The sequence below is a fragment of the Kogia breviceps genome, chromosome 2 (genome assembly GCF_026419965.1).
Source record: "Kogia breviceps isolate mKogBre1 chromosome 2, mKogBre1 haplotype 1, whole genome shotgun sequence".
NCBI lineage: Eukaryota > Metazoa > Chordata > Mammalia > Artiodactyla > Physeteridae > Kogia > Kogia breviceps.
In genome coordinates, this window is record NC_081311.1 from 104,535,210 (window position 1) to 104,556,369 (window position 21,160).

At 40.7% G+C, this 21,160-nt stretch overlaps 1 protein-coding gene across 1 annotated transcript in view; it reads right to left on the reverse strand.

The window, feature by feature from the left end:
* EPB41L5 (erythrocyte membrane protein band 4.1 like 5) overlaps positions 1-21,160 on the reverse strand; it is a 157,685-nt gene that overhangs the window by 128,115 nt on the left and 8,410 nt on the right. The window contains exon 3 of the mRNA XM_067025897.1: positions 3,007-3,111. Coding sequence (XP_066881998.1) covers positions 3,007-3,111 — 105 coding nt within the window. The remainder of the gene's footprint in view (positions 1-3,006; positions 3,112-21,160) is intronic.

Here is a 21,160-nt window from a genome sequence, read left to right on the forward strand (position 1 = left end):
ACTGTCTCTCAAATGGTTCCAGAAAAAGAGCTATGGAAACCACTAGGTTAACTTAGTTTACATAGATGATCCTGGCCAAAAATCCACCTGATCTATCACGTTCATTATCTTTACCACCAAACTGAACTGTCGTAAAGCATCAATTTTGTTTAATTCTGGGGTTAAATCTGGCCATGCTCTGAATAACTGACCCGCATCTCTATATTCACTGATGTCACAGGGCTGTTATGGAAGCAAGTGAGTCAGCGCTTTAAGAACACCCAAAGTGCTCTCTACAGTTCATGTTCCATAGCTTTCATCACCAATTACTGTTCTTCCAGCTCAGCTCACAAAAAGTATTTTAGTGATGGCACAAGTAGAAACTGAAAAAAACATAAGACTATATAAATTTAATCTTAAATGCCTAGATTTCGGAGCATTGGGACAGAGAAACTAAAGCTAAAAAAAGTAGGGATTACAAATTCTAATGCTGGCTTTACCAGACACTTGATATGACCAGAAGAAGAGCACTATATATGTGTATCAAATGAGAGGAAAAAATATGGGATCTAGTAATTCAGTAATTGCTGATATTAGCAAAGAATAAGTATTGCAACTTAGCAACGGTTGCATGTCTGTTTCTTTCCACAATTACTTAAATAAATACTTTAAGAAATGGAAAGGGCTTCCCTGGTGGCGCAGTGGTTGAGAATCTGCCTGCTAATGCAGGGGACACGGGTTCAAGCCCTGGTCTGGGAAGATCCCACATGCCGCGGAGCAACTAGGCCCGTGAGCCACAACTACTGAGCCTGTGCGTCTGGAGCCCGTGCTCTGCAACAAGAAAGGCCACGATGGTGAGAGGCCCGCGCACCGTGATAAAGAGTGGCCCCCGCTTGCCACAACTAGAGAAAGCCCTTGCACAGAAATGAAGACCCAACACAGCCATAACTAAATACATAAATAAATTAAATTTTAAAAAAAAGAAATGGAAAGAAAGTACCCGAAACATAACACTGGCACACTTCTACCCCTTTTCCCCCACAACCCCTCAAAAATCAGGAGGCTGTGTGATTTCCCTCAAAATCATTTATTCTTTTCAGCTGGTTGTAAGACTTTAACTCCATTATTCTAGAGATGAGAGTTTAATGATATTCAACTCACGAGTTAACCAAGCCTTTATCAAACTAAGTAACAGAGGAGAATTCGATTCAGTGAATGGTCTTGTGGGCTGTTACCATAGGCTGGGTAACAGAGGTAACTATGACTCATTCCCTGCCCTTAGGCGGTTTCTTCTAATAGAGAAGAATGAAAGAAATGCCTCCTATACTAAATCTATTAAGCGATCAGAACTCTGAAACTATGGAAAACAGCTTTTCAAATTTTTTCATGTTTACAGGTGCATACATATCCAGATTTTTTTAAAACAAAAATTCAATTACCCTGTTTTGTAAACCTTTTTATTTTTACATCATTCAATTAGTATACTTAAAAATCACCGTTTTCAATGAGCTGCAGGTATTCCACTGTAAGGATGTATCAAAGTTTACCTAATCATCCGGCTTCCCTGGTGGTGCAGTGGTTGAGAGTCCGCCTGCCGATGCAGGGGACACAGGTTCGTGCCCCGGTCCGGGAGGATCCCACATGCCATGGAGCGGCTGGGCCCGTGAGCCATGGCCGCTGAGCCTGTGCTCCGCAACGGGAGAGGCCACAACAGTAAGAGGCCCACGTACCGCAAAAAAAAAAAAAAAAAAAAAAAAAAAAAAACGTAACCAATACCCTGTAGCTAAATGCTCATGCTTATTTTTTTTTTTATTGGGGATCAGGGGAAATCAAGAAAACAGCTGCAGCTAACACTATTAACAGCTGTACATTTAGCTAAGATGCTCTATAAAACCATCCTAGGAGTTCATCTCCAAGACATGTGGGTTTATAAAGTATCTTACAGAGGTATTCCAGTTAATTTATCAATCACACCAAACGCCCCCCCCAAAAAAAAACCCACTCCAAAAGGAATTTGAGAATTCTTATTATGCAATATATTTGTCCCTATGGGTCGGATCCTAAACACTGCAATTACTGTGTTACTAAACACACACACACACACACACACACACACACACACACACACACACACACACACACACACACAATCACAAACTTCCAGAAAACAAGTCTTAAGGTCTTGATATCCTTCTCCCTGCTTGCTCCCTCCCTCTCCCAGCTACTGGGAATGCCCTACTCTAGGCCTTAATATTACTTTTATCCCCGAAGTGTTTGCACTCACTCTCTCTGACTTCATTCTCTGCCCACTCCAAACAATCCTACACAATATTCCTATGTAAAACTTCCTAAAGAAAAATATAACCTCCCTGCCTGAAAAATTCCTAATCCCAATTATTAGAGAATAGTGCCAATTTATTATTAACACTTTTGCTATTCAGTTTGGCCACTAATCCACCTTCCAATCTTAACTACTACTCTCTTGCAAATACCCTCCAGTCAAATCCTAGTAAAGTACTCAATTCTCCAAAAAGCCTCCAACTTCCTACCCTATTACATATGCTGTTCTCTCATCTGAAATGCACATGTCAAAGAACATCTAGATAATGAGAGATCTGGAAGGGATCTTAGAGATATCCTAGTCCACTCACCTTAATTTGCAATCTAGGAACTTCTGTGACGCATTCACCCAAGAGCCCAGAAACCTCCCATCCCAGCATCCTCAAGACACAGTGGTAACTCTAGTGTGCCCGAGACCAATCCACCGGTTGAGATTTCCAAGTCTCATCTGCAAAGATCATGCTCTAGCAATTTGGCTCAGGGCCAGAACTCAGGTTTTTTTTTTTTTTTTTAAACAAGCACTTCAGGTTATTCTTAAGCAAGGGATCAAAGCTTCAGGCCATAATAAGAAAAGCACAGGAAAAAAGAAGACATTAAGTATACGTATAGCCTTGTAGCACTTAGCACATCATCTGACAATTTTCATTTCTGTCTCCATTTTAGAGCCTCCAAAAAACAGATACTCACTGCTACTTGTGCCGAATCCATAAATCTCAGTCCAAAATAGTCGCTTTCAATAAGGTCCAAGTGGTACATAATCTGATCAAACAGCTCTTGTCCTTTGGCTTTTTTCTGAAATGGCAAGAAAATAAATCAGTAAGTGACTTACAAGATAAACAAGTCTGAACTGAAGATGGTTTTAATTACAAAGGATCTCTTAAAAAAAAAAAAGTTGCAACAACAAGTATTACCATGTAGCCAGTTATGGGGAAGATACCATAGTTTTCCAATAAACCATTTAAGGCCAAAAGAGAATTTGTGATCTATTATGTGCTTTTCTGGATAGTGTCACTTCCTCTCAACCAACAAATATTACTGTGAACCAAACACTATGTGTAAGAAGAAACTCTTGTCTTGTCAATTTTTGGGTTCCTACTTTAAAGGAGCTTTATAATAACTAGAAAGAGAAAACCAGAAATCTTAGAACACTTAAGCACAAACCATATGGAACTAACTACATCTGCCAGAGAAGAGAAGAGAAGAGTCATTGAGACTAGAATCGTCAGTGAAGACTTGAAGATCAGTCTTAAACTGGAAAGAATGTAGGGCAGGAAATAGCAAAAGCAGAAATGGAAGGTGGGAGGGAAAATGGACAGCGAGAAAACTACTGATAAACTCAGAAGACACCAAACTGGACGGAGTCAGGGTGATAATAAAGAAGCTTGCGCAGAAAAAGCAGGTCACAGAGTGTGCTCTCAGGACCCCTGAGGGATCCCCAGATGAAAGATCCACATGGTCCCAGGATTCTCCTCACGTACCCTCAATCAAAACAACATACTGCAACAGAGTGAATACAGGAGCAGATAAGAGAATCTAAGTACTGATCTATTAAATCAAGCATTAAAGAGACTGGCAAAAGCACAAAAAATAATGCTGCTCTTCTCACTAAATTCTTTTGTTGTTTAGTATGACAGTTATTTTTCATAAAAATGTTACTTCTGTTAACCTATAAGGGGTATATTATTGCTATTTTTAAATTAACCAGTAAAGTTTTTCTTTAATTTTTCAGGTTTTTTTTTTTTTTTTTGGGGGGGGGCCACACCAGGTGGCATGTGGGATCTTAGTCCCCTGACCAGGGATCAAACCTGTGACCCCTGCAATGGAAGCGTGAAGTCTTAACCACTGGACCACCAGGGAAGTCCCTAATTTTTCAGTTTTAATTTCTAATATGGTAACTATCCATAAATATAACCTTTAAAGTAAAAGCATTGTTGAGATCCTCAATTTTCATATATGTTGTATCCATGCCCCTCCCCCTAGTTAAATTTAGAATATTTCCCATAAAAAAATGTAGATTTTTTTATTGAATCATCAGTTTCTGCCTTTTAACTGACAACTTGATTATTTCAACTTGTCCACTGTTTTTTCTGCACTTTCTACATTCTTTCTGTTTGATAAACTGTCATCCCTTTATCAAGACAGAACTTTACCAGGGCCTCATGCCCCCAATCTCCCCTCCACCCAATCCTCATCAGGTTTCATGGATATACTTCCTCTATTTTTCTTTTCTTTGGTCATGGCTAATTCTTTTCAAGGCAACAACTTTACTTTGGTATTCAATCATTCTTTACATGTCTTACACGTGTACATTACACATACCTAGCAGCATCTGCTAGATTTCTCTACTCATTTGAGTTTTTCCTCAAGAAATGTTTCCCATGTGGGACTTCATATGTAATCTTCTATGTTTGAGAAACTTTTAATCATGCTCTTATACTTGAATGACAGTTGGCTGGATATAAAATTCAAGGTTCAAAGTTACTTTCTGTCAATACTCCTCTATCACTCAAAATATATTACTCTATCATCTTCCTACAGTCTATGTTGCCACTGAAAAGTGTGATGTCAATTAGAGCTTTTTTTTTTTTTTTTTTTTTTTGCCACACTGTGCAGCATGTGTGAGATCTTAGGGATCAAACCTGTGCCCCCTGCAGTGGAAGCTCAGAGTCTTAGCCACTGGACTGCCAGGGAAGTCCCTCATTCCTTTTTAAAGCTGAATGATATTCCACGGTATGTATACAGTCGGCCCTCCATATGGCAGGTTCCATATCCTTGGATTCTGGTATCCGCAGCAGGTTCTGGAACCAATCCCCCACAGACACGGAGGGACACTGCAGGCCATTTTGTTTACTGATTCATCTGTTGATAAGCACTGGGCTGTTTCCACCTGTTGGCTACTGTGAATAATACTGCTGTGAACAGTGGTATACTATATATCTGAGTCCCTGCTCTCCATTCTTTTGGGTACATACTTAGGAGTAGAATACTGTAATTCCATGTTTAACTTTTTGAGAAACTGCCAAACAGTTTTCTGTAGTACCTGCATCATTTTACATTCCTACCAGCAATGCACAGGGTTCCACTTTTTCCACATCCTCACCAACACTTGTTATTTTCTGCGTTTTCTTTTTTTGTGTTGGTAATAGCCAACCTAATGGGTGTAAAAGGGTATCTCATGTGGTTTTGATTTACATTTCCCTAATGCCTAGGGATGTTAAGCATACTTTCATGTACTTACTGGCCATTTGCATATATTCTATGGAGAAATATTTATTCAAGTCCTTTCCCTATTTTTGATTTGACTTGCTTTTTTCTTGTTGAGTTGTAGGAGTTCTTTATATATTCTCTATGTTAGTCCATTATCAGATACACAATTTGCAAATATTTTCTCCCATTCTGTGGTTTGTCTTTTTACTCTCTTGATAGTGAGTGTCCTTTAATGCACAAAAGTTTTTAATTTTGATGAAGTCCAACTTTTTATTTTTTCTTGTGCTGCCTACATTTTATTGTCATATCCCCAAAAAACTGCCAGATCTAATGTCATGAAGATTTTCCCCTATGTTTTCTTCTAAGAGTTTCATAGTTTTAGCTCTCACACTTAAAATTTTGTCATTCTGCTCTATACCCACTCTGATGTGTCTGTGTCTTGCTCACAACCAAACAATTAACTCAGCTCTCTGAGGAGACTGACTGTGTGTCAGACAAACTCAACTCTCACCCTGCGTCCCTGGAGAGAGCAATAGACCCTAGCAGTTAAGAGCTCAGTCCCACAAGACCATTCCCACTTCCGATGCCAATCTCAGGTCCAGACTGCTACGGGTGCATCTGACCAACTGGCTATTCAACAGCTTCTCATGACCCCCTCCTGGGCTTCAATTAACTTGCTAGAACAGTTCACAGAACTCAGGAAATCAGTTTACTCACTAGATTAAGAGTTTATTACAAACGATATCAGTGGATACAAATTATCAGCCAGATGAGGAGATACACAGGGCGAGGTCCCAAACACAAGAGCTTCTGTCCCAGTGGAGTTTGGGACCCAGCACATGGAAGCGTTCTGGTTCACCAACCAAGAAGCTCTCCAAACCTGTCCTGGGTCTTTATGGAGGCCTCATCAAATAGGCATGACCACTTAAATCATTGGCCACTGGGGACTTAACTCAATCTCTGGCCCATCTTCCCTCCCAGCTGGGGCGGGGGCAAGGGTGCCAGCTTCCAACCTCCTAATCACATGGTGAGTCCCCCAGTCAACCAACCCGTCAGTGGGTTACCTAGAGGCTTCATTAACGTAACAAAAACACTTTTGGGGTTCTCCTGACTTAGAAAATTCCAAGGGCTTTAGGAGCTCTGTGCCAGAAACAGGACAAGGATCAAATATATGTTTATTATAAATCACAATACCACAGGTCGTCTTGGATCCATTTTGAGTTAATGTTTGTATACGGTGTAACATAACAATCCAACTTCATTCTTTTGCATGTGGATATTCAATTTTCCCAGCACCATTTGTTGAAAAGACTCTTCCCTCATTGAATGGTGTTAGCACATCTGCAGAAGATCATTTGACCATGTATTCGAAGGTTTATTTCTAGACTCGCCATTCTGTTCCATTGGTCTGCATGTCTGTCTGTATGCTAGAACCACAGTTTTGATAACTATAGCTTGATAATAAGTTTTCAAATCAGGACATGAGAACTCAACCTTTTCCTTTTTTTTTTTAACACCTTTATTGGAATATAATTGCTTTACAATGATGTGTTAGTTTCTGCTTTATAACAAAGTGAATCAGTTATACATATACACATGTTCCCATATCTCTTCCCTCTTGTGGTTACCTCCCTCCCACCCTCCATATCCCACCCCTCTAGGTTGTCACAAAGCACTGAGCTGATCTCCCTGTGCTATGCGGCTGCTTCCCACTACCTATCTATTCTACGTTTGATAGTGTATATATGTTCATGCCACTCTCTCACTTTCTCACAGCCTATCCTTCCCCCTCCCCACATCCTTGAGTCCATTCTCTAGTAGGTCTGTGTCTCAATTCCCGTCTTACCCCTAGGTTCTTCATGACCTTTTTTGTCCCCCTTAGATTCCATATATATGTGTTAGCATACAGTATTTGTTTTTCTCTTTTTGACTTACTTCACTGTGTATGACAGACTCTAGGTCTATCCACCTCACTATAAATAACTCAATTTTGTTTCTTTTTATGGCTGAGTAATATTCCATTGTATGTATGTGCCACATCTTCTTTATCCATTCATCAGTTGATGGACACCTAGGTGGCTTCCATGTCCTGGCTAGTGTAAATAGAGCTGCAATGAACATTGTGGTACATGACTCTTTTTGAATTTTGGTTTTCTCAGGGTATAAGTCCAGTAGTGGCATTTCTGGGTCATTTGGTAGTTCTATTTGTAGTTTTTTAAGGAACCTCCATACTGTTCTCCATAGTGGCTGTATCAATTTACACTCCCACCAGCAGTACAAGAGTGTTCCCTTTTCTCCACACCCTCTCCAGCATTTATTGTTTCTAGATTTTCTGATGACAGCCATTCTGACCAGTGTGAGATGATAGCTCATTGTAGCCTTGATCTGCACTTCTCTAATGATTAATGATGTTGAGCATTCTTTCATGTGTTTGTTGGCAATCTGTATATCTTCTTTGGAGAAATGTCTGTTTAGATCTTTGGTCCATTTTTGGATTGGGTTGTTTGTTTTTTTGATATTGAGCTGCATGAGTTGCTTGTAAATTCTGGAGATTAATCCTTTGTCAGTTGCTTCATTTGCAAATATTTTCTCCCATTCTGAGGGTTGTGTCTTTTCGTCTTGTTTATGGTTTCCTTTGCTGTGCAAAAGGTTTTAAGTTTCATTAGGTCCCATTTGTTTATTTTTGTTTTCATTTCCATTTCTCTGGGAGATGGGTTAAAAAGGATCTTGCTGTGATTCATGTCAGAGTGTTCTGTCTATGTTTTCCTCTAAGAATTTGATAGTTTCTGGCCTTACATTTAGGTCTTTAACCCATTTTGAGCTTATTTTTGTGTATGGTGTTAGGGAGTGTTCTAATCTCATACTTTTACATGTACCTGTCTAGTTTTTCCAGCATCACTTATTGAAGAGGCTGTCTTTTCTCCACTGTATATTCTTGCCTCCTTTATCAAAGATACAGTGACCATATGTGCGTGGGTTTATCTCTGGGCTTTCTATCCTGTTCCATTGATCTATATTTCGGTTTTTGTGCCAATACCATACTGTCTTGATTACTGTTGCTTTGTAGCACAGTCTGAAGTCAGGGAGCCTGATTCCTCCAGCTCCATTTTTCGTTCTCAAGATTGCTTTGGCTATTCGGGGTCTTTTGTGTTTCCATACAAATTGTGAAATTTTTTGTTCTAGTTCTGTGAAAAATGCCAGTGGTAGTTTGACAGGGATTGCATTGAATCTGTAGATTGCTTTGGGTAGTAGAGTCATTTTCACAACGTTGATTCTTCCAATCCAAGAACATGGTATATCTCTCCATGTATCCATTTGTACCATCTTTAATTTCTTTCATCAGTGTCTTATACTTTTCTGCATACAGGTCTTTTGTCTCCTTAGGTAGGTTTATTCCTAGATATTTTATTCTTTTTGTTGCAGTGGCAAATGGGAGTGTTTTCTTAATTTCACTTTTAGATTTTTCATCATTAGTGTATAGGAATGCCAGATATTTCTGTGCATTAATTTTGTATCCTGCTACTTTACCAAATTCATTGATTAGCTCTAGTAGTTTTCTGGTAGCATCTTTAGGATTCTCTATGTATAGTATCATGTCATCTGCAAACAGTGACAGCTTTACTTCTTTTCAGATTTGGATTCCTTTTATTTCTTTTTCTTCTCTGACTGCTGTGGCTAAAACTTCCAAAACTGTTGAATAACAGTGGTGAGAGTGGGCAACCTTGTCTTGTTCTTGATCTTAGTGGAAATGGTTTCAGTTTTTCACCATTGAGGACGATGTTGGCTGTGAGTTTGTCATATATGGCCTTTATTATGTTGAGGAAAGTTCCCTCTATGCCTACTTTCTGCAGGGTTTTTATCATAAATGGGTGTTGAATTTTGTCGAATGCTTTCTCTGCATCTACTGAAATGATCATGTGGTCTTTCTCCTGCAATTTGTTAACATGGTGTATCACATTTATTGATTTGCATATATTAAAGAATCCTTGCATTCCTGGAATAAATCCCACTTGACCATGGTGTATGATCCTTTTAATGTGCTGTTGGATTCTGTTTGCTAGTATTTTGCTGAGGATTTTTGCATCTATGGTCATCAGTGATATTGGCCTGTAGTTTTCTTTCTTTGTGACGTCTTTGTCTGGTTTTGGTATCAGGGTGATGGTGGCCTCATAGAATGAGTTTGGCAGTGATCCTCCCTCTGCTGTATTTTGGAAGAGTTTGAGAAGGATAGGTGTTAGCTCTTCTCTAAATGTTTGATAGAATTCACCTGTGAAGCTATCTGGTCCAGGGGTTTTGTTTGTTGGAAGATTTTTAATCACAGTTTCAATTTCAGTGCTTGTGATTGGTCTGTTCATATTTTCTATTTCTTCCTGATTCCTGATTCAAACTTGGCAGGTTGTGCATTTCAAAGATTTTGTCCATTTCTTCCAGGTTTTCCATTTTATTGGCATAGAGTAGCTTGTAGTAATCTCTCATGATCTTCTGTACTTCTGCAGTATCAGTTGTTACTTCTCCTTTTTCATTTCTAATTCTACTGATTTGAGTCTTCTCCCTTTTTTTCCTGATGAGTCTGGCTAATGGTTTATCAATTTTGTTTATCTTCTCAAAGAACCAGCTTTTAGTTTTATTGATCTTTGCTATCGTTTCCTTCATTTCTTTTTCATTTATTTCTGATCTGATCTTTATGATTTCTTTCCTTCTGCTAAATTTGGGGGTTTTTTTGTTCTTCTTTCTCTAACTGCCTTAGGTGCCAGGTTAGGCTGTTTATTCAAAATGTTTCCTGTTTCTTAAGGTAGGACTGTATTGCTATAAACTTCCCTCTTAGAACTGCTTCTGCTGCATCCCATAGGTTTTGGGTCATCGTGTCTCCACTGTCATTTGTTTTTAGGTATTTTTTGACTTCCTATTTGATTTCTTCAGTGATCACTTCGTTAGTAAGTAGTGTATTGTTTAGCCACCATGTGTTTGTATTTTTTACAGATCTTTTCCTGTAATTGATATCTAGTCTAGCAGCGTTGTAGTTGGAAAAGATACTTGATACAATTTCAATTTTCTTAAATTTACCAAGGCTTGATTTGTGACCCAAGATATGATCTATCCTGGAGAATGTTCCATGAGCACTTGAGAAAAATGTGTATTCTGTTGTTTTTGGATGGAATGTCCTATAAATATCAATTAACTCCAACTTGTTTAATGTATCATTTAAAGCTTGTGTTTTCTTATTTATTTTCATTTTGGATGATCTGTCCATTGCTGAAAGTGGGGTGTTAAAGTCCCCTACTATTAAGGTGTTACTGTTGATTTCCCCTTTTATGGCTGTTAGTATTTGCCTTATGTATTGAGGTGCTCCTATGTTGGATGCATCAATATTTACAATTGTTATATCTTCTTTATGGATCAATCCCTTGATCATTATGTAGTGTCCTTCTTTGTCTCTTGTACTAGTCTTTATTTTAAAGTCTATCTTGCCTGATATGAGAATTGCTACTCCAGCTTTTTTTTTTTTTCGTGGTACGCGGGCCTCTCACTGTTGTGGCCTCTCCCGTTGTGGAGCACAGGCTCCAGACGCGCAGGCTCAGAGGCCATGGCTCACGGGCCCAGCCGCTCCACGGCGTGTGGGATCTTCCCAGATAGGGGCATGAACCCGCATCCCCTGCACCGGCAGGCAGACTCTCAACCACTGCACCACAAGGGAAGCCCCTCCAGCTTTCTTCTGAATTCCATTTGCATGGAATATCTTTTTCCATCCCCTCACTTTTAGTCTGTATGTATCTCTAGGTCTGAAGTGGGTCTCTTGTAGACAGCATATATATGGGTCTTGTTTTTGTATCCATTCAGCCAGTCTGTGTCTTTTGGTGGGAGCATTTAATCCATTCACATTTAAGGTAATTATCGATATGTATGTTCCTATTTCCATTTTCTTAATTGTTTTGCATTTGTTATTGCAGGTCTTTTCCTTCTCTTGTGTTTCTTGCCTAGAGAAGTTCCTTTTGCATTTGTTGTAAAGCTGGTTTGATGGTGCTGAACTCTCTCAGCTTTTGCTTGTCTGTAAAGGTTTTAATTTTTCTATCAAATCTAAATGAGATCCCTGCTGGGTAGAGAAATCTTGGTTGTAGGTTTTTCTCCTTGTTCACCTTAAATATGTCCTGCCACTCCCTTCTGGCTTGCAGAGTTTCTGCTGAAAGATCAGCTGTTAACGTTATGGGGATTCCCTCATGTGTTATTTGTTGTTTTTCCCTTGCTGCTTTTAATATGTTTTCTTTGTATTTAATTTTTGACAGTTCGATTAATATGTGTCTTGGCATGTTTCTCCTTGGGTTTATCCTGTATGGGACTCTCTGTGCTTCCTGGACTTGATTAACTATTTCCTTTCCCATATTAGGGAAGTTTTCAACTATAATCTCTTCAAATATTTTCTCAGTCCCTTTCTTTTTCTCTTCTTCTTCTGGGACCCCTATTATTTGAATGTCGGTGAGTTTATTTATTTTATTTTATTTTATTTTTTTATTTTTTATTTTTTTGGTGGTACACGGGCCTCTCACTGCTGTGGCCTCTCCCTTTGCGGGGCACAGGCTTCGGACGCGCAGGCTCAGCGGCCATGGCTCACGGGCCCAGCCGCTCCGCGGTATGTGGGATCTTCCCGGACCAGGGCACGAACCCGTGTCCCCTGCATCCGCAGGCGGATTCTCAACCACTGCGCCACCAGGGAAGCCCTGTCAGTGAGTTTAATGTTGTCCCAGAGGTCTCTGAGACTGTCCTCAGTCTTTTCATTCTTTTTTCTTTATTCTGCTCTGCAGTAGTTATTTCCACTATTTTATCTGCCAGGTCACTTATCCGTTTTGCTGCCTCAGTTATTCTGCTATTGATCGCATCTAGAGTATTTTTAATTTCATTTATTGTGTTGTTCATCATTGCTTGTTTCCTCTTTAGTTCTTCTAGGTCCTTGTTAAACGTTTCTTGCATTTTCTGTATTCTATTTCCAAGAGTTTGGATCATCTTTACTATCATTATTCTGAAGTCTTTTTCAGGTAGACTGCCTATTTCCTCTTCATTTGTTAGGGCTGGTGGGTTTTTACCTTGTTCCTTCATCTGCTGTGTGTTTCTCTGTCTTCTCACTTTCCTTAACTTACTGTGTTTGGGGTCTCCTTTTTGCAGGCTGCAGGTTCGTAGTTCCCGTTGTTTTTGGTGGCTGTCCCCAATGGCTAAAGTTGGTTCAGTGGGTTGTGTAGGCTTCCTGGTGGAGGGGACTAGTGTCTGTGTTCTGGTGGATGAGGCTGGGTCTTGTCTTTCTGGTGGGCAGGTCCACATCCGGTGGTGTGTTTTGGGGTGTCTGTGGCCTTATTATGATTTTAGGCAGCCTCTCTGCTAATGGGTGAGGTTGTGTTCCTGTCTTGCTAGTTGTTTGGCATAGGGTTTCCAGCACTGTAGCTTGCTGGTTGTTGAGTGAAGCTGGGTGTTGGTGTTGAGATGGAGATATCTGGGAGATTTTCGCCGTTTGATACTACGTGGAGCTGGGAGGTCTCTTGTGGACCAATGTCCTGAAGTTGGCTCTCCCACCTCAGAGGCACAGCACTGACTCCTGGCTGCAGCACCAAGAGCCTTTCATCCACACGGCTCAGAATAAGAGGGAGGAAAAATAGAAAGAAAGAGGATAAAATAAAATAAAATAATTAAAATAAAAGATAATTATTAAGAAAAAAAGTTTTTAAAATTAAAATAAAACGGACAGATAGAACCCTAGGACAAATGGTGAAAGCAAAGCTATACAGACAAAATCTCACACAGAAGCATACACATACGCACTCACAAAAAGAGGAAAAGGAGAAAAAATAATATATCTTGCTCTCAAAGTCCACCTCCTCAATTTGGGATGATTCGCTGTCTATTCAGGTTTTCCACTGATGCAGCGTACATCAAATTAATTGTGGAGATTTAATCCGCTACTCCTGAGGCTGCTGGGAGAAATTTCCCTTTCTCTTCTTTGTTCGCACAGCTCCCGGGGTTCAGCTTTGGATTTGGCCGTGCCTCTGCGTGTAGGTCGCCGGAGGGCATCTGTTCTTCGCTCAGACAGGACGAGGTTAAAGGAGTAGCTGATTCGGGGGCTCTGGCTCGCTCAGGCCGGTGGGAGGGAGGGGTACGGATGCGGGGCGAGCCTGTGGCGGCAGAGGCCAACGTGATGTTGCACCAACCTGAGGTGTGCCGTGCATCCTCCGGGGGAAGTTGTCCCTGGATCCCGGGACCCTGGCAGCGGCGGGCTGCATAGGCTCCTGGGAGGGGAGGTGTGGAGAGTGACCTGGGCTCGCACACAGGCTTCTTGGTGGCGGTAGCAGCGGCCTTAGCATCTCATGCCCATCTCTGGGGTCCACACTGATAGCCGCGGCTCGCGCCCATCTGTGGAGCTCCTTTAAGCAGCGCTCTTAATACCCTCTCCTTGCACACCAGGAAACAAAGAAGGAAGAAAAAGTCTCTTGCCTCTTCAGCAGGTGCAGACTTTCCCCGGACTCCCTCCAAGCTAGCCGTGGTGCATGAACCCCTTCAGGCTGTGTTAGTGCCGCCAGACCTCTCCCTGCGATCCGACCGAAGTCCAAGCCTCAGCCTCGGCTCCCAGCCCCTGCCTGTCCTGGCAGGTGAGCAGACAAGCCTCTCGGGTTGGTGAGTGCCGGTCGGCACCGATCCTCCATGTAGGAATCTCTCCGCTTTGCCCTCCGCACCCCTGTTGCTGTGCTCTCCTCCACGGCTCTGAAGCTTCCCCCCCTTCACCACCCACAGTCTCTGCCCCCGAAGGGGCTTCTAGTGTGTGGAAACCTTTCCTCCTTCACAGCTCCCTCCCACTGGTGCAGGTCCTGTCCCTATTCTTTTGTCTCTGTTTATTCTTTTTTGTTTTGCCCTACCCAGGTACGTGTGGAGTTTCTTGCCTTTTGGGAGGTCTGAGGTCTTCTGCCAGCGTTCAGTGGGTGTTCAGTAGGAGTTGTTCCACGTGTAGATGTATTTCTGATGTATCTGTGGTGATGAAGGTGATCTCCGCATCTTACCCTTCTGCCATCTTCCCCGCACCAACCTTTTCCTTCTTTTTCAAGACTGTTCTGGCTATTTGGAGTCCCATGAGATTCCATTTGAATTTTAGGATGGTCTGTCCTATGTGTGCAAAAAATGTTCTTGGAATTTTGATATGGAGTGCACTGAATCTACAGATCACTTTGGGTAGTACTGTCCTCTTAACAATATTAATCTTTCAATCCATGAACATGGGCTAGCTTTTCTTTAGATACTCTTTCATTTCAGTAACGTTTTGTAGTTTTCAGTGTACACGTTTTTTGCCTCCTTGGTTAAACTTATTCCTAAGTATTTTATTCTCCTTGAGTAAAGGAATTCCTGTCTTAATTTCATTTTTGGGTTGCTCACTACTAGCGTATAGATGTGCACTTGATTCTTGTTAGTTGATCTTGTATCCTGCAACGTTTCTGAATTCTTTTATTAGCTCCAATAGTTTTACTGTGGAATCTTTAGGGTTTCCTACTTATAAGATCAAGTCATCTTAAACAAAAGTAATTTTACTTCTTCCCTTAGAATTTGGATGCCTATCATTTCTTGTTTCTGCCTGACTGCTCTGGCTAGAACTTCTAATACTATGTTGAATAAAAGTGCTGAAAGCAGGCATCCTTGTCTTGCTCCTAATCTTAGGGGAGTAGAGACTTATCTTCCATTTCTTAACTTTTCTCTTACGCTTCCTACTTCGTACTTTCTTTCCTCCTATGAGAAGAGTTCCTAAATATGGTCTTCCCGCTCACTAATTTGTCCTTTATTTTAAATTTGTCTCCTTATTTTGCTATATTCATTAGGATGAATAAGCTTCTCTGGATTATGTGTAACAACAGGAAGAGCTCAACCCTAGTCTGTATCGGCTCCATTTAGCTCTGAGAAATTAGTGGGGGTGTAGGTGAGTCCTAGAGGAGAGGCCCAAGAATCAGAAAACCATAGTCAATCACTTCCCATTCAACAAACAACTTTTCAGGTCTGTGATTGACTCCCATTCCAAAGGGAAAGGGAAAGGAACACTAGATACATTCCTTTCATTATAATGTATCACTCCCTGAGAGTTTGATGGAAGAGGGGTAGGGAATTTAGGTAAAGAAATTTTAAGGGACTTCCCTGGCGATCCAGTGGATAAAAGACTTTGTCTTCCAATGCAGGGGGTGCAGGTTCGATCCCTGGTCAGGGAGCTAAGATCCTACATGCCTCAGGGCCGAAAAACCAAAACATAAAACAGAAGCAATATTGTAACAAATCCAATAAAGACTTCAAAAAGAAAAAAAAAGGTCCACATCAAAAAAAAAAGCGCTTCCCTGGTGGTGCAGTGGTTGAGAATCTGCCCGCCAATGCAGGGGACAAGGGTTTGATCCCTGGCCAGGAAAGATCCCACATGCTGCGGAGCAACTAAGCTCGTGTGCCACAACTACTGAGCCTGCGCTCTAGAGCCCGTGAGCCACAACTACTGAGCCCGCGTGCCACAACTACTGAAGCTCACGCGCCTAGAGCCCGTGCTCCACAAGAGAAGCCATCACAATGAGAAGCCCGTGCACTGCAACGAAGAGTAGCCCCCACTGCCACAATCAAAAAAAAGCCCACTCACAGAAACGAAGATCCAATGCAGCCAAAACTAAAAAAAATCAAATAAATTTTTTTTAAAAAAGAAATGTTAGGAGTGAGGATTTCTAGAGGTAGAGAACTTTGGGGAGCGCTGTCATGATTTATTCTTGAGGACACAGTCAGGCGGTAGATGCCAAATATCAAGACAACAATGGAGGTAAAGATTAAGACCTGAATTCAAACATTTGAACATATTTTTTCTACTAACGTGATGGAAAAGAGAAACATGGACAAAGGAAGGGAAGAGACAGTTGTTACTGGAAATGACAAAGAAAGCTTTTGATTTTAAATCATACTTACAATAACTAAGCCCCAGAGCGGTGCTAACAAACTTAAATAGAAAACAGCAATTACGCAAAAAATTTGCAAATGGCAATGATCCTAGAAGGAACACAAAATATTTCTAAATTATAGCAGGAAGTCACAGAAATATTTATTTATCTGGTACTAAAGTTACATGCTTCCCTTACCTTCATTCTAAGGTGCATTTCTAGAGCCAATTTCAGATTCCATCAACATTCTGTATTTGCTTCAAAGCCCAGAGGGAAGCCTGGCTCCCTTATTCGGCTCTCATCCTCATCTTTATTCTGCCAAAGCATCATCTGCCAGCTTCCTGAAACACGGGAGCTGTGTTTTGAGAAAGGAGAGAATGGGCTTCTGCCAGCTGGGTAGGTGCCTCCTCAGAATAAAAAAATCTTTTCAAGGGTACGTATTGACTCCTTAATAGAGACTAATTATAGGCCAACCGATAGTGAACACAAGGTATGTGCAGGTTCCTGATGCTCATAATGCTCAATCTAACAGAAATCTGACATTTCAAAATGAGAATCTCCCAAAACATCTTAATTTGAAATTCAGGGATAGCATGAATATTTTAAAAACTTTCATCTGGAGTCCAGTCAGCATGAAAAAGAACTATACTGTTTCATGAAAATAAGCCTCAGACAAGAAATAAATAAGTTAACTGCAGTAATGTTGATCTCATAAAAATTTCAGATTCTAACCCAGAAATAAAATGCATCACTGACGAACTGGAAAATGTGGTCTCGATAACATTATCCTGGGTGAGTGAACACCTGACTCAATCATACTTTTTTAAAATACCAATCTGTTACTATCAACCCTAGAAATGGTTCCCAAATCAGTTAGCTCTATCCCATTACATTTGTTTTTTCTTGTTTTTAATATTGTCTCTACGGACTTCCCCGGTGGTGCAGTGGTTAAGAATCCACCTGCCAATGCAGGGGACACGGGTTCAACCCCTGATCCTGGAAGATCCCACATGCCGTGGAGCAACTAAGCCCGTGCACCACAACTACTGAGCCTGCACTCTAGAGTCTGAGAGCCACAACTACTGAAGCCTGTGCACCTAGAGCCTGTGCTCCGCTACAAGAGAAGCCACCGCAATGAGAAGCCCGCAAGCAGCATCGAAGACCCAATGCAGCCAAAAATAAATAATTTTTAAAAATATTGTCTCTAAAAAAAATTTTTTATTGAAGTATAGCTGATGTACAATATATGTAACAGGCATACAATATAGTGAGTCACGATTTTTAAAGGTTATACTCTATACTTACTATAAAATAGTGGCTGTATTCCCTGTGCTGTACAATATATCCTTGTAGCTTATTCATTTTATACAGTCATTTGTACCTCTTAATCCTCTCCCCCTAACTTGCCCCTCTCTTTTTCCCTCTCCCTACTGGTAATCACCAGTCTGTTCTTTATAGCTGTGAGTCTGCTTCTTTTTTGTTGTATTCAGTAGTTTGTTTTATTTTTTAGATTCCACATATAAGTGATTATCATATAGTATTTTTCTGTCTCTGACTTATTTCACTTAGCATAACACCCTTCAAGTCCATCTGTGTTGTTGCAAAAGGCAAAATTTCATCCTCTTTAGGGCTGAGTGTTATTCCATTGTATATATGTACCACATCCTCTCTATCCATTCATCTGTTGATGGACACTTGGGTTGCTTCCATGTCTTGGCTATTGTAAATTGTGCTGCTATGAACAGTGGGGTGCACGTGTCTTTTTGAATTAGTGTTTTTGTTTCTTTCCCATTCCATACTCTCTTAAGGGTTTTTCATTTCATTACGCACTTAATAATTCACAGGAAACAACGTTTTTGACATAATATATCATTCAATTCTATTCAACAATTACTGGACAGACACCTATTATGCATTAGTTGCTAGAGATATATAAATGAATATATGTATACTTCTTTTCCTCAAGCAATCACAAGGTTCTCACTAAGAATAAAATCATATACAACTAGTTTAAACACAATCAATATGAGTGTTATCCTTGCAGTACTGACAAAATGCTAAGGAAGTGAGGGTGAGTTAAGTCTGCTTAAAACTAGTAAAGCCTTCAGAGGAATTTATATCTGAAATTGGGCCTGGAAGGGCTGATACAACTCTGCCACCTTAGGTAAAAACAAAATGAAGAAAGATATGAAGTCTTGACAGTCTGTGGTGGGGTTGAGGACAGAGACAGACTCAAGGCAGGCAAGAGTTAGAAGACAAAGTGGCAGAAGCTGCCAATGTGATTCTTCCTAAAACTGCAAAACAGAATGTCACTATCATCCTTAAAAAATTATTCCTCTTCCTCTACAGATTAAAGTGCGAATTCCAGAGCATAAACAGTCTTTCCTGCTGTTCCTTGCTCACTCTTACAGCCTTATCTCCTGTCACTCCAGCATTTTCACCTGCTTAACAATTTCCCTCGTAAGCCATACCTCTGAGCCTTAGCAAAATGCAGTTCTTTCTGCTCAGAACAGACCTTTAGGTCTCCAGTGAACTCTGACTTCAAGAATGAGTACATCTATGTTACCTTCCAAAAAGCCAGACCCTGAATCCTCCTTCCTGTGCTACTTTGTACCTATAATTCCAGTTAGTATAAACCCTATGCATAGGCACGGAGTTGTAAGATAGTCTACCATGTCTGGGCAAAGAGTAAGAAGGTCCAATGTGGCCACCGTGTGTAGAATAGGGATGTGAAATCCCTGATCCCAGGGTCGGCATCCTATTCATTTTCATACACCCTCTCATCTTGCAGCTACTGAATACGAACCAAGCAGAAAACAAAAAGTGAAACAAAGACCCACACAGCTCTGGCAAACTACAGTTTCATTTTTCAGTTAAATCTAGACTAGTGCCTGCTATTTATATTCTTTTCTTTCCTAACAAATTCCTCTAGGTCACCACCTCATTCAGACACAGGTCCTCACTTCATAACCTCTCTTGCGGAAGATTAAGACCATCAAGAGAGCACCTTCCCACTCGTCTTCTACTTTTCTCAGCGTAAGATGGTACCTCCTCCTAGAACGCTCCTCCTATCATTTCTACCTGTGTATGTAAAACCATTTTGACAAACTCAGATCTCCCCTATCCAGCCATGCTCTAGCTGCCGTGCTATTTTCTTTCTTCCTTGCCAAAGCTCATGTGTCAATCCCCCGTTTCCCTTCCCTCAGACAACTAAACAACATTTATTAAGCACCCACTGGGTACAAGGGACTATAAGAGAACCAAAAAATTTAAGATTGTCCCTAATAATTCCTTTAAACCTTCTGAAATATGGCTCCCAAACACATCCCACTGAAGCTCTTTTCCTCATCTCATCCCTTTACCCCTTCTCTGCATGACAGCCGACTACCCTCTCCTGATCTTCCACACAATCAACATTACCCTCTACAACAGAGTGAGAATTATATTTTACTCATTTCTAACCTACATTGTCCACCCCCATACCCACGTACAAAGCATTTCTTCCACTGCAAACTCACAGCCACGGTTATTCTGCAGCCCCATCATCGTGTGCCTTTATTACTGTAGTCTCTTACTTTTTTTCCCTGTAATGAATCAAGCATAGCACCTTTAAATCAAAGTTATATGTCATTTTTATCATGTTCCTTAACGACTAAAAAAAACTTTAAGTGGAATAAAACACAAGTATACAAAAATCCACGCATTCTTAAACAGCTCTCAGATATAAATCACACACCACACCACTCACCCATTAAAAGTATGTAATTCAAAGGTGTATTCACAGATATATACAACCATCCCCACACTTAATTTTAGAAAATCTTCATCGCCTCAAAAAGAAACCTCACCTCCTTCAGCTACTGGCCCCAACCACCCTTCACACCATCCCCTCGGTCCCCACCCATCCGCACTAAGCAACCTCTAACGTCTTGTTTTTTTCCCCTTTGGATTTCTCTATTCTGGACTTTCATGCGAACGGAATCACATAATATATGGTCTTTTGTGACTGGCTTCTTTCACCTAGCGTAATGTTTTCAAAGTTCATCCATGTAGCATGTATCAGTACCATTTCCTTTACGGTCAAGTACTGATAGTATTCCATTATACAGATATAACACATTTTGTTTAGCCATTCATCTGCTGACACTTACCTGCCTGGGCTGCTTCTACCTTCTGGCTATTCAGAAAGATGCTGCTATGGACACCTGTGTACAAGTGTTTGTGTAAACGTGTTTCCAATTCTCTTCGGCACATACCTAGAGGTGGAACTGCCAGATCACGTGGTAACTGTGTTTAATCATTTGAGGAACTGCCAAACTGTTCTCCAGAGCGGCAGCTGGCCCACCTTAACGCTCCTGCTAAAACATGTAAGAGGCTTAAGATTGCTCCACATCCTCACCAACACTTGATATTACCTGGCATTTTTATTTTAGCCTTCCTAGTTGGTGTGAAGTAGTATCTCATGCTTTTTATTTGCATTTCTCTGACAACTAATGATGTCAAGCGTTTCATGTGCTTCTTGGTCATTTGCATATCCTATTTGGAGGAATGTCTATTCAGATCCTTTGCCCATTTTTAATTTGGGTTACTTGCCTTTTTATTATTGGGTTCTAACAATTTTTCACATGTTCTAGTTACTTATCAGATATATAATTTTCAAATACTTCCTCTCATTCTGTGAGAGTCTTTTCACTCTCTTGATGGTGTCCTTTGAG